Genomic DNA, 13,328 nt, shown 5'->3' with positions numbered 1-13,328 from the left:
CACAGAAATTTGCAACAGCAAAGAAGAAAAGCAACTTCTTGCAAGAGTTCAAAAGCCAAAGTGTTTGGAAGAAGCTTTAAAGCAGAGGTTCACCCAAAAGTGAACCTCCTCTTTTCGGAACCCTCCCCCCTCCGGTGTTACATTTGACACCTTCCAGGGGAGAGGGGGTGCAGATACCTGTATAAAACAGGTATTTGCACCACTTCCGGGTATAGACTCCCACGGTCCGGCCCCCTCGCGCAACCCCCCCCCCCCCGTTGTGTTCTGGGAAACACTTGGCTCCCAGAACACAACAGGGACCAGTGAGAACTGCACAGCGCGACTCGCGCATGCGCAGTAGGGAACCGGGCAGTGAAGCCGCAGCTCTTCACTTCCCGATTCCCTTACCTGGGATGGCGGCGGGGGAAGCAGACGTCGTGGGTGACTTGGACAGGTAAGTGTTAATTTTTTAAAAGTCAGCAGCTGCTGTATTTAAAAAAATAAATAAAATTCAGGTGAACCCCCGCTTTAAGCTATAAGATTCTGCGCATATGCCCAGAAAATAAGGACATTCTATAAATTTGACTGGTCACATTCTTCATGGTGTCTACACAAAAGAGCAGTGCTGAGGACAGTTATAATCTTGCAGGAAGAATAGGATCAACTATATTCAAAAACGTTCACTAATAATTTCTCTGCTCCAGTTTTCTATGGTCTGGACAACTGACAAGGTGTTATTAGCCTGTTGCAGGGTAAAGAGAACTTCCAAAGAGTCTCCAAATGTCTATCAACTGCATTATTAAAGGAGGAAATGACTGCCAATAGAAAGGGTAGATTGATTACCTAGTGTAGGAATCCACAGTTCACAGTTGGAAGAGCCTGTTTCTTCCTCAACTCCCCTTCCATAGCGTAAAAGGCACCAAAATTATCAAGAGGAGAGAATAACCCCTCTCAGAGTTGGTCAATCATGATAAAAAGCCTTGGTCAAGAATTTGAAAATGCTTTCTAGGAATAGCCTTTTTCTTGCTTGGAAGAACAAGTGGGGGGATTGAGCAGCGCTAAGTGCATCTATCCAGAGACTTGAACTTACTGCTTCAACCAATAGCTGAAGCAGTAACTACACAATTTTGGCAGTGAAAAAACTTCCACTGCCTCCACTAAAAACACAGAATCCTCCTTGGTTTTAGAAAATGTAAGTGCACATGGCAGTTCAGGTTGTAACATCTGAAGATAGCCAGGGGGCCAAAGAGCATTTACGAGTGTTCACACCCATCTATTCCAGAAGTGAGGATAGCCTTTGGAAGAGATTTCTGCTTTAGTCAGACAAGCTGCATGTAGCACGACTGAGGGAGCCTGATTTAGGAGGCCAGAGCAGTATCAGTATAGGAACTACATTCAGTGCAGCCACAACATCTAAGCGCTGGTAAGCTACAACGTATTCTTTTTTTTTTTTCTTTTTTTGGTTTAGCAACACTTTTAAATGTATACTACAACTCTAAAGTTGCATGCTCAATGAAATAACCTACGATGCGGTTTAAGAGCTTATACGCATAAGGCCTAATTGCTCACAAACATTAGACATTCAATGCACACAGCTGAATTCAGATACACTGTGCTCAATTCACTAAAAGGTATAATGCATTTTTTCCCCCTAGAACAATTGCCATGCTCAGCGGTTGTTGGCTATCATTGCTAAAAAATAATCATTGCTTTGGGAAATGAGCCTAAAAAGTGTTCTAGAGGCAGTAGTCATACCTGGTCAGCAGAGGTATGCAATGGTCTGCTGCTATCCTTCCCAGCATGCCCACGCTGGCCAGCTGATCGGAGAACAAGTCACGGTCATCTTCTTGAATTTCATTGATTTCTTCCTCCTCTCGGGAGGCAACACCATTAGCAGTCTGAGAGGGGCAAAACAAAGTGAAAGAAGCTTAAAATTCTACACATTCTCCAGATGCAAAAACATTTAAAAATCCCAGTTCGACCAATGAAGGTTTTTGGTTTGCCCATTTTATTTTTATATTCTTTTATAGGATATGGAGATGGTGCAGCAACAGGTGCAATACACCTCTTCCTCTACTACACATGGAAGTTGGGGAGGGGGTGCATAAACAGAACTTCAGTGGGGACACATTACCAATGGTTAAACAGCCCACCTACAATCACTCGTAACGTACACAAAACAAAAAATGCATTGCGGTTATTAAACAATAGTTGTGGTCGATCCACTAAGAACCAATTGTGACTGATGGGTGTATAAAAGTACATAAAAAAGGATTACCAATTGTCAATATAGGTCTGTCTCCATAAGATCTTAGTGCAATTTCAGCCAAAACTTTTTGTTTTCTTTAGTTATCAATAGAGGAGGAACCTGTGCCTGTTTCTATTCATGTCTCCACCAGCAAATTTCCTTACATTTCTTTAGGAAGTGGAAATGAGTGAGTGAGCGAATTACTTATATAGCGCTACAAATGCGAACTGAATCGCCTCAAGGCGCTTGCCATCCATTTTTCTTCAGTTTGACCCTCAGAATAGATGGGTCTTTAGTTTTTTTCTAAAGGCCAGGTGATCAATTTCCATTCGGATATTAGTTGGTAAAGCGTTCCATAGTCGAGGTCCTTGAACTGAAAAACTACGTTCTCCTTTGGTTTTATATCGGGCTTTGGGAATTTGTAATAATTTTTGGTAAATGTGGAGAAATCCCTTATTCGATAGTTTTTAATCAAAAGAAACCACCTCATTGGCACATATGCCCTTCACTCCAGTGACAGTTCGATTCTCTCATTTTCTCTTTTGATGACAGTGATCCCCAGGACAAATAATGGGGTTAAATCTCCCCTAGGGCACAGAGCAGTAAAAAAGTGTGACAGATATTTTAACCCTTTCTACTCTAGCCAAAAGGTAAACTATCATCTTGTCTGGAGTTATTTTTTGATTGTAAACGTTATTTTAACTCCCTCTATACAGGGCAACAATGGATGTAAATTGCAAGTTGTAATTCATCAAATTTGTGGGAAGCCTGATGCACGCGTCTTAATTAACGTGTGTAAGGAGTATTAAGGGAGTGCAGCGCAGGAAATCTTCCACACACTCCAACACTTCTTTGCACACAGTTCCTAGATTCCTGTCTCTCCTTAATCTAAACCAGCAAACACATCTCTTTTGGTGACTTCAAAGCTGCAGCTGCCAACCGCAGAGAGCCTCACATCTATTTCGTAAGCCCTGACTACCGCTTTGAAACCCAGTCGAGCTGCGGAATGTCAGCTGTGCTTTAATTTGTTACTTTGAGCTAAATAACTTATTTGATGGAGATGAGCTCCCCTTCAAATACCCAACACGTGCTGCTCCGACTGCATTAGCATAATGCCCTCCGCATCTTATGTATATGAATTAACAAATTTGTAAGTCTTTGATGGGAGCCTGCAGTATGCCAGGGATTGTCGGACTTACTTCTAGATTTAGAATGAATTATGTGTCACTCAATGGCTACAGACTGGCTGTGATATACAGTTGCAGTGTTTCATCTTTATATCCCGAGTATCAAAGTGCAATTACAACTCTGAAAATGGCCACCACTGCTGTAACATCAGATAGGACTGTCTATGTCTGGCCCTGTCCTAGGGTGACATAAACCCACAGCATGCTCATCAAGCTGTGTACAGAGGAAAACAGCAACCAGGACTGTAGACCACATAAAACAAAACTGAATCCAAGGAAACACTCCATCTACTACTAAAACAATGAAGACCCTTGGCACATATATAGAAAAACACTTCCTAATGTACAAAATACCACTCCAAACGAAATTGCAGTAACAAATTAGATTTAATCATTTGGAGCCGACAGTTAAATTCAATCACTACAATCAAAAAAAATAATATTATTAATGTAATTTCAAAAGTGGTTTCCAATCCTTTTAAAAAAACTTTCAGTAAATACCTGGTGGTCCTCCCATTAAAACACTTGTTCGGGCACTTCCTATTGTGGAGTGACAACTGTCCCCAAACTGTGCTCCTGCATTGTCACCCTGTCACATTAGTTCTGGTTATGCCAAAACACACTCCACAGGCATGGTCCACCACTGTTCCCATAAGGAAACTGTTCCAAAGTTACGATGTGCAGGCAACACTGGAGAGAGCCTAGAGGAAGTCAGTTGGGTGGGGAAAGCTTTGTGGTTTTGTTCGGCGTGATGCTACCTGGCATTGATGACCTAATGGAAAGAAGCACTGGGCGTCTTAGGCCAACTTTTGTTGAGCAGAAGAAAATCAGGCAGCTCTCAGCATATAGATCGAGTAGGAAGGGTTTAAAACTGTCAGGTTTTTTTTGCCACCTGTGTCCTGTTGGGAAGATTATCCTTTACTTACTATCCCAGTTGCAAAACTAGAAGTGAAGGGCAATCTTCTCTAAAGCTGGACAAACATGGGTTGAATTCCAAACAAATTTTCTTTTGGAAATCGTAATTCTGAATTTTTGTTCAAATTTTGCACCATTAGTGGGGCAATTTTCGTGCACCCATCAAATTTGAGTGATCGGCATATTGGAAATTTTTTGAAAAAGAAATTTATAATCAATGATGGGAGAATCGTGCAAGAAATAGAATTGAAGATGGCCTGCAATACTTAGGCCCCTTTCACATCGTTTGCGGATGAAAACGGGACATACATTGGTCCCTATGTGATTGCGGGTGTCAGCGGATGAACATCCGCTGACACCCGTAATCACCCGTCTCCGCAAAGATCCGATTTTGCGGACGGAAGTAAACTCTATTTTTTCTTCCGTCTGCAGATCGGATCGGATGAACACAGACACGCGGTCCGTGTTCATCCGACCCACCATAGGGGAGAGCGGAGAAAAGACAGGGCGGTCCCTGCACAGTGTGCGGGGACTGCCCTGTCAGCCGCCGGCTCAGCAGGGAAATATGGAGCTATCCCCGCTGGGCTTACGGACACACAGAGGCGGATCATTACTGATCCCCCCTGTGTGAAACGGCCCTTAGGGGATTTCCCTCTTAGACACTTGCCTTTATTGCAAGATTTTCTCTCAACTCCTGTTATGGTGACAACTACCAAAAAAAAAAAAAATGCCTTTACATACACTTTAACATAAAAAGTACACATAGTATAATTCTGTATTTTCTTACAATGTATTTGGCTTAAACAGAAGGTGCTAATCAGCAAGAATTACTTTAGTAAGGCTAAGATCATGTTTGAAAACCTTTCTTAGATGACCTCAAAACCTTTTCATACAAAAAAGCATGCAATGATTTGATCACACTTACCAGGTTCCGCGTGCCATCAGGAGCTGCTAGATGGCACTGGATGTAAGAGTTAAACACCTGGACGGCATGTTGTGTAAAAAAGCCTTTATGGAAATGTTTATCATCTTGCACCAATGTGAGCCAAGATTCAAGCAACTTATCATAAGCTTCCATGTACACCATATCATCCTTGTCAAGCTGAAATCAAGAGATCAGGCATCAAATAAAATGTCAGTTTTAGATATGCTTTATTACCATCACAGTCCAACATGCAACTTTAAAGTGGATGTAAACCCACTCTCATCCTTTCTAAAATACTGCCATAGTGCTGATCAATAAGGATATAGATGCCTCCTGTATGTATCCTTACCTGTCAAATGTCTCCCCTCTGTCTGTTATAAGAATTGAAAAACTGCAGATTCTGTGGGTGGGTCTGTTGTCTGGAGCTCGGTGGGAGTTGTGATGTCATTAGACTCCCCGTACTCTTCTACACTCCCCTTGTCCACATGCAGTTTTTTTTATGTATTCCTTACACTGAATTCTGCTATGATCACTAACCTCCAGTCAAAATCCAGAAAAGTAACCATATGACTTCAGAAAAGGAGTGGGGGTGGGAAATAATGCCTGTCTGCATGAGACTACTGCATGAGATATGTAAATAACCTGTCACTGTCAGCAAGGGGGTGGAACGGACCAAGGTTTTTCTCTGCAAGTCCGTTTTATTTCACTGAACAATAAAAGAGGATTGCTCAGAGCTGGATTAACTCTGTGTGGCAAGACTGGGCACAGATGACAGGAAATCTTATACTGTACATTGTGACATCAAAAAAAATTCCAAAGACCAAGACTGTAGCAAAAGAACTGGGACGTGTTGCAAAAAGAGAAGCGAGACACCATTGCTAATCAGCCAGATCACATGACATTCATGTCATGTCTATTGGTTACAGGACAAGTGTCACCCAATCTGATCTGTTTCCTCACTAGATCAAACCCTTTCAAATTAAACAGGACTGTACAGGAAAAACATATACAAATACATTTTAAGCTTCAGCAACCTCACAGACTGCTGTGTGTATATAAACATATGGGTGTCGTTTCATCGCCTCTAAATCCTCTGTGCTCGCCCTATAATCTTTACGGTCTAGACTCTTTAGTTCAAAGCTGCTGTGACTCGGTCAACAGATCATATAGCAGGACTGCTGAAGAGCAGGCAGCTGGACAGGACCGTCACAGCCGCAAACACTTCATAAAACAACCTGTTTTTATACCTCCTAGGCGCACTATTTTTATAGACATAGCATAGCAGGTTCTGGTTTAAATGGCCTATGCAAACTTGTTTGGGCATTGTACTATGACCATTGTATCTGAATGTGCCACATGCATATAGCCCGGAAGCAACTGTTAGGACCACATCAACATTTAACCACTTGTGCTCGAGGATTTTCTGCAATTCAGCACTGCACTACTTTAACTGGTAATTGCACGGTCATGCAAAACCGTACGCAAACAAAATTTACGGTAAACATATTTTCACACAAATCGAGCTCTTCTTTTGGTGGCATTTGATAACCATTGTGTTTTTTTATTGTTATATATATACTGCTTTCTGTTCTAAAACATATCCAATAAAATCTCTTTGTAAATTTAGGCCAAAATGTACTTTGCTACATATGTTTGGTAAAAAAAAAAAAAAAAAAAAATAATTCCAATAAGGGCATATTACCGTATTTATCGGCGTATACCGCGCACTTTTTTGCCCTGAAAATCAGGGAAAAATCGTGGGTGCGCGATATACGCCGATACCCGCGCCGAGTTTGAATGCTGCGCCGACACATACCGAGCGCAGTACACTCGTGTATAGTCGGCCAGTCTCGGCTCCTCTCGCGCTGACGTCCTGGACGTACAGGACGTCAGCGCGAGAGTAGCCGAGCTTGCCCGACCATACACGACGCAGGAAACGAGCGGGGAGGACGCGAGGACGCCGCAGAAGGACGAAGAGGCCACCCGAAGCCGCAGAAGGACGCTGGACCCGACGAAGAGGACACCCGAAGCCGCAGAAGGACGCCGGACCCGACGAAGAGGACACCCGAAGCCGCAGACGGACGCCGGACCCGACGAGGCCGCCGATGGACGCAAGACACCAAAACTAAGTACAAAAAAACGTTTTTCCAACTCGGGCAACTTTAGGGGTGCGCGCTATACCCCAATAAATACGGTAATTGGTTGATGTGAAAGCTAGTGTCTACAAACTAGGATACAGGCAGTCCGAGTTACAAACACCCGAATTACGAATCACTCCTACTTACGAATGGCCTCAAATGCCGGCCACTTGTGCTCCACGCTGGTCGTAGATACCTCAGAGCACATCCCACACTGTAGTACTACATGTACTGCATGGCCAGAAGAGCCCCAGATAACATAAGAGCCCGGGAACATCCCACATCCATGCTCAGGCAGACGTTACACTTATGAATGCAGTGTTCCGACCGGAGGTTACACTTACAAATGCAGTTTTGCGACTTACGAACAAACCTACAGTCCTTATTGTGTTCGTAACTTGGGGACTGCCTGTGTGATATATATTTGAAAATTTATCAATTCTGATGTACCGACGGCTGATCTGATTTCTGATTCCCCAAAATCCCAGGACAGTACAAATATCCCCTAAATGACACATTTTTGGAAAGCAGCCATTCAGGCATTTAATGGGAGGCTTGGCAAGTTTTTTGAAGTTATATTTTTTTATGGCAAAAGAAATGAAATCAATTTTTCCACAATTTTTTTTTTTTTACATACTGTCACCAGTGCAGTACATTGTCACCATATGACTGGTGCAATGGTAATCAGGGATGCGGACTGGTGGCAGTATGTAAAAAAAAATCACTTTTTTTGTTACTTATGTGTAATATGTCGCTGGTGGGTTGTGAGTTTCCGGGGGGATATATTTTGAAAACAGGGCCTTTGAATCCCTATGACCCACAACTATTATATATGGGCAGCACAGTGGCTTAGTAGTTAACACTTCTGCCTGGCCGCACTAGCTTGGCCGTCTGTTTAAGCACTTGGTTCATCCCAACTACTACACCACCTGCATGGAGTTTGCATGGGTTTCCTCCCACACTCCAAAGACCTGCTGATAGGTTAATTGGCTCCTGTCTAAACTGGCCCTAGTATGTGTATGTATGAATGTGAGTTAGGGACGTTAGATGGTAAGGCTCCTTGACAGTCAAGACCACTCTGCACGCGAGTTCCGCTTTACAGAAGCCTTGACCATTTCCAATAATGTTATGGCTTTAATAGCAGCAATAAGTTTAAAACAATAGCCTTGAAACCCAAACATCTTGGAAAATAACGGAGGCTTTCACTGCCGAATTCTCCTTTAGAAAATGCTAGTAACCCTGCCTGTTATTCCGATGCCGATTCAAAACAAGTATAGCGATAAGTAGTTTAAGGTGATATTCTTATATTGCAAATCACAGGCAGCAAAAAAAGCAGTCAAGGGTTCTAGTCTTCTCTTACAGCTGTTGCGGATTTCCCTTTACTTCCTGTCCAGTGAAAGCATTGTTGCATTGACAGTAAATGAAGGGAAATCTCTCTAAGCCCAGGTTCACGTTGAAGTGATTTGACATGCGACTTGACATGTCAAATCACATGCCTATTGCCGGCAATGGCACTGTCCAAATCGCTGCGGCGCTGCACCAATTCCCAAAAGTAGTTCATGTACTACTTTTGGCGACTTCGGGTTAAATTTGTATAGACATCTGTGCAAGAACCCACACAGATGTCTGTAAAATCGCCTCTGAAGTCGGACTGCATTTGCGGGTTGAAATCGCGCGAGCGTTCAGTTGAACTTGCACGATTTCTGACCCACTCTAAAATGAACCCAAGCTAAGAGCCCTTTTACACGGGCAGTCCGTTTGTCTGTTATTTATCTATTCATTTTTTTAATGAAATACAGTAAGGCTGGGTTCACACTATTGCGAATTGGATGCGTGTTTCTTTGCATAGCAGGAGATTGTGACTGTCTCTCTCTCTATGGAGCCAGTTCACACATCTCCTGAGCGGCTCCAGTGCGAATTGCACAGCAGTGATGTGCATCTTTTGGTCCATTTCAGGTCCAAATTCAGCCAAAGATCTGGGTTGAAATCGGACCTGAACCAGTGAATGTAGAGGCACTGGGCTCCCTGCTGGGCTGAATGTCATCTTGTTTCTATTGAAGCGGCCAATGCTGTCCGACATTTGGCCCGTGTGTACTAGGCTTAAGTACCATCCATCATCCGTGTCAGTTTAGGTCCATTTTTTTTAAATAGAAAAGGGCTGCAGCCTTTTCCATTTAGACAGAGCTGAACAGGTGTAAATGGATGCCATCCGTTTAAATCCATTAATTTTAAGTCGGTTTTTATGAAAAAACTTGTTGTTTATACTATGGTCATCCATAAGTAACCTCAACTAGAAAAAAACAGATACAAAAATGGATATAAACTGCACTGAAGACAGAGGTGCAAACACCTGAATAAGTCAGTTTTTTTTATTAGACCCCTTTCGCACTGAGGCATTTTTTTGCGCTAAAAATAACACCGAAAAGCACCTGTAAACTGCCTCTTCAGCAGCCCAGTGTGAAAGTAAGTGCTTTCACACTGGGGTGGCGCGCTTGCAGGACATGGAAAAAAAAAAGGGCCTGGAAGCAGCATCTTTGGGGCAGTGGGGAAGCAGTGTATACAACCCATTGAAATGAATGGGCACTGCTGCCCCTGCAAAGCACTTTGGCAGTGGCACTTTTCGGGTGCTCCCCCCGTAGAGGCCAAATAGCGTAGATATATCAGCGGTAAAGCGCTGATAAAACTAGCGGTGCTTTACCGCTAACTGAACAGATGAGGTCCATGTGAAAGGACCCCAAGCAGTAAAAACTTGACAAAAACTGATCCTCCTAGAATGAAATCACAGTGACACTACTTACCACTTCTTCCAGAGCAGCACTTCTTCCAAAGGAACATGTGAGGTGTGTGAGGCAGTTCACAAAAGAGGAGAAAAGGTCATTCGGAATGGCGGTCAGAATATTGCGTGGAAACACTGTTATTAAATTGCTGATTATGCTGGAAATTCCAACTGCTTCGGAATCTTCAATTTCTACCCTGAACAGAAAAAAACGATACAAAATAAAGATAACCATCCATGCAGAAGGATCAGACCCCCACAGTTCCCGGTTTTCATATAGCAAGTTCATTTATATTGTGAGCTAGTGGAATGATCTCCCCAACCATGTCTACAAGGCAGTACATACTATTAAAAAGGGTTTTCTTATATCTGTCTGATAAATGCAAAAAATACCTACTGACCTTGTCAGATCACTTGTCAGCTGGTAACTTTCAGCTCTGCGCTCTTATTAAAAAGCATTTTTCCCTAATTTTATAAAAACAAAAATAAATGAGGGAGCTGTTCTGTAGTCCTAACAACAATGCTGCACCTCCATAGATACTACAGTACAATGACTGTGGTCGCCCTAGCACAGGCAGTGTTACTGTCAAGATCACCAGGTAAAAATAAAAGGAAAAACGCCTAAAAAACTAACAAAAAAATGCAGCCACCACATCTAAGGACTGGTAAGCAGTAATGCATTGCATTTGTACTTTTGGGGTTAGATACACTTTAAAAAACACAATCCACTTACAAAACAGCGTTCCATGTGACGATATTGGTAGACAGGCACACCAGAAGTGACGCAGGAATACAAACTCGCTGCTCGTGGATTTTATGCTGTTGATCTTTGTATTTATGCGAGTAGCACTTGCTATTTTTACTATTAAATCGTTTTAAACATTACTACACGAGTATTGGCCTCTCACAGCAGTAAGGTGAGATGTCAATTTGCAGAGAGGTGTCACTGCACTGTCAGAAGAGACACATTCTTATTATTTCACGATGGAAGCATTAATTCCTTTTTCAGTTTCACTGTTTTTAGAGATGTTTCATGGACTTGTCATATTTTATGTGTATTGAGTAGCACTTACACTCACTGTTTGCTGAGTGGGTTTGTTTCATTTCTATTATCCACTTTGTGCCATTTATCATTCGATGATTTATCACCTATATAAATCAGTTTGATTTGTGGTTATTTCATGGTTTTACTACTGTATTACTTTGCGCCAATTAGTAGCGTGGTATATATTGGTTTATTCATTGATGTCACCTTTCTACTGATTTCTGTATATTTACCATCTATTTCAATACAGCGCAGCACAACATTATGGGGTATTGTTTGTAGTATTTTAAGGAAAATAATTAAATCCATTTTGGAATTAGGTGGTAACATAAAATGGGGAAACGTTAAGTGCTGCTGTGAATACTTTCTGGATGCCCTGTACATAGTTGAAGGTAAATCTAAAGGAAAATAAAGAAAACAAATTGTATGCTGTATGGCCGGCATTTGCTGGAGTTTGGCTTCAATTTGTTAGTGTATCTAAATCTGTCATGCCTCCTGTATTTATTTCCTAATACAAGAAGTGTATGTTACTGGCCAGATCACCAGGTGAAAGAGAAAAAAAAAAAAAAAGAAGAAGAAAAGAAAAAACGAATACAGCCACCACATCTAAGGATTGGCGAGCTGCAATATAATACAATACATTTTTGGTTTTGGGTTTAATACCACTTTACATTGGCGCTGAAAATAAGTGATCCGTTTCTATTTGAGAATATAATTAACACATATAGAAAACTTGTAATAAGGGAAGCATCTGCCTTTAATGGCTGAAATACAAAATATAAATCCATGGCTGAGTGATGCGACATTTTGTGCTCCCAGAAACAGACAGTCTACTATAAATTTATCTCTAGGACTGTGCAAGCCGTTGGCCCTATATATGAGGGGGTCTTAAAACATTTCTGCACTTTTTTTTTTAACTCTATTAAATATAAAAAAGTGAAGAAACATTTTGAGGAACTCTAGTAAATCCTGTACAATAATAATAATAACCTGATGTATGTGTCATTACTCACAGTTAACACCCCTGTGAAGCAAGCCCTCTATACCTGTAGTACATCCAGAGTTCAGAAAGTAGTATCAATGAATATTGGCATCTGCATAGAGCAGAGAGCCAATGACTATGGTGAATACATCTACATACTACAGTCTAGAGAAAGAACAGAGCGCTTGATGATTCAGGGAACTATGACAGGAGAAAAAGCGTTGTTGAAAGTCTTCATAGCCATGTTAATGCATTACACACATATATACACAAGCATTCTCTATTCAGGTAAAATATCCTACAACAATAATCTGTACATACCCGTTAATTGTATTCAGCAATCCTTCAATAAAATGTGCCAAGTAGTCTACTTGTGACCTCTCATCAGGAAAGATGGGACCATGGAGGGATGCCAGCTGCGCCAAGCACTGTAATGAGTCCTGGGCCATATCGGAATCCTCTCTGATCTTCCGGTGAACCTGTAGTGGAGCACAGCAGGGTCACCAGTTGTAGCAAAGACCACACATATACACCTGGCAAATAAGCCGACTTATGGAGGTTTTATTATCCAGTCTGGAGGAGTAGGCCTCTAATCCACACGAGGTTCGGCAGCAGCCCACTTTTCCGGCAGTCCCAGTCTCATCATTTAAAATAGCTAAAATGTTCCTGGGTGATACCTTCATCTTGAAGGCCGAGCTAAAACAGATGCCAGCCCGCCACTCACTGCTCTGTCTAAAAACAGCAGTCATGACAGTTATCTGGATTATGCCAGCTATGCCTGGGCTACTGCGTCTGGCTATACTTAGATGACAGTTTCAAATCAAGTGTATATGGATGCAGCTTTGATGGAGGTAAAAACCGCAGGGAGTTAATCAGGGTCTGTGCTGCAGCCGTGCCTTTCAACCCCACCGCACTCAATCATTCATTCACAGCACTTTATATGAAAGGCAATAAGTCACTACGCTGCCAGAACGTTCCCTATTACAGTCAAGCGGCACTTTCCCAAGCCTGCTGCTAGGAACTGGTTAACATTTGGCCCACAGACAATGCAAGGCAGCACAGTGCCCCCAAGTGGGAGCAATAAAAAAAATTACTAAGGTAGGAGAAGCATTACAACAAAACAATCGGACCAG

At 42.1% G+C, this 13,328-nt stretch overlaps 1 protein-coding gene across 2 annotated transcripts in view; it reads right to left on the bottom strand.

Moving 5' to 3' along the window:
* Window positions 1-13,328, bottom strand: part of XPO4 (exportin 4) — a 170,534-nt gene that overhangs the window by 27,470 nt on the left and 129,736 nt on the right. For both annotated transcript variants that reach the window (XM_040340532.1, XM_040340533.1), the window contains exons 8-11: window positions 12,517-12,674; window positions 10,191-10,365; window positions 5,255-5,431; window positions 1,735-1,877 (exon numbers count right to left, since the gene is read on the bottom strand). In XM_040340532.1, the coding sequence (XP_040196466.1) occupies window positions 1,735-1,877; window positions 5,255-5,431; window positions 10,191-10,365; window positions 12,517-12,674 (653 nt within the window). The remainder of the gene's footprint in view (window positions 1-1,734; window positions 1,878-5,254; window positions 5,432-10,190; window positions 10,366-12,516; window positions 12,675-13,328) is intronic.

This window comes from Rana temporaria, chromosome 2 (genome assembly GCF_905171775.1).
Source record: "Rana temporaria chromosome 2, aRanTem1.1, whole genome shotgun sequence".
In the NCBI taxonomy this organism is placed as follows: domain Eukaryota; kingdom Metazoa; phylum Chordata; class Amphibia; order Anura; family Ranidae; genus Rana; species Rana temporaria.
This window is presented reverse-complemented; position numbering and strand designations above follow the sequence as displayed.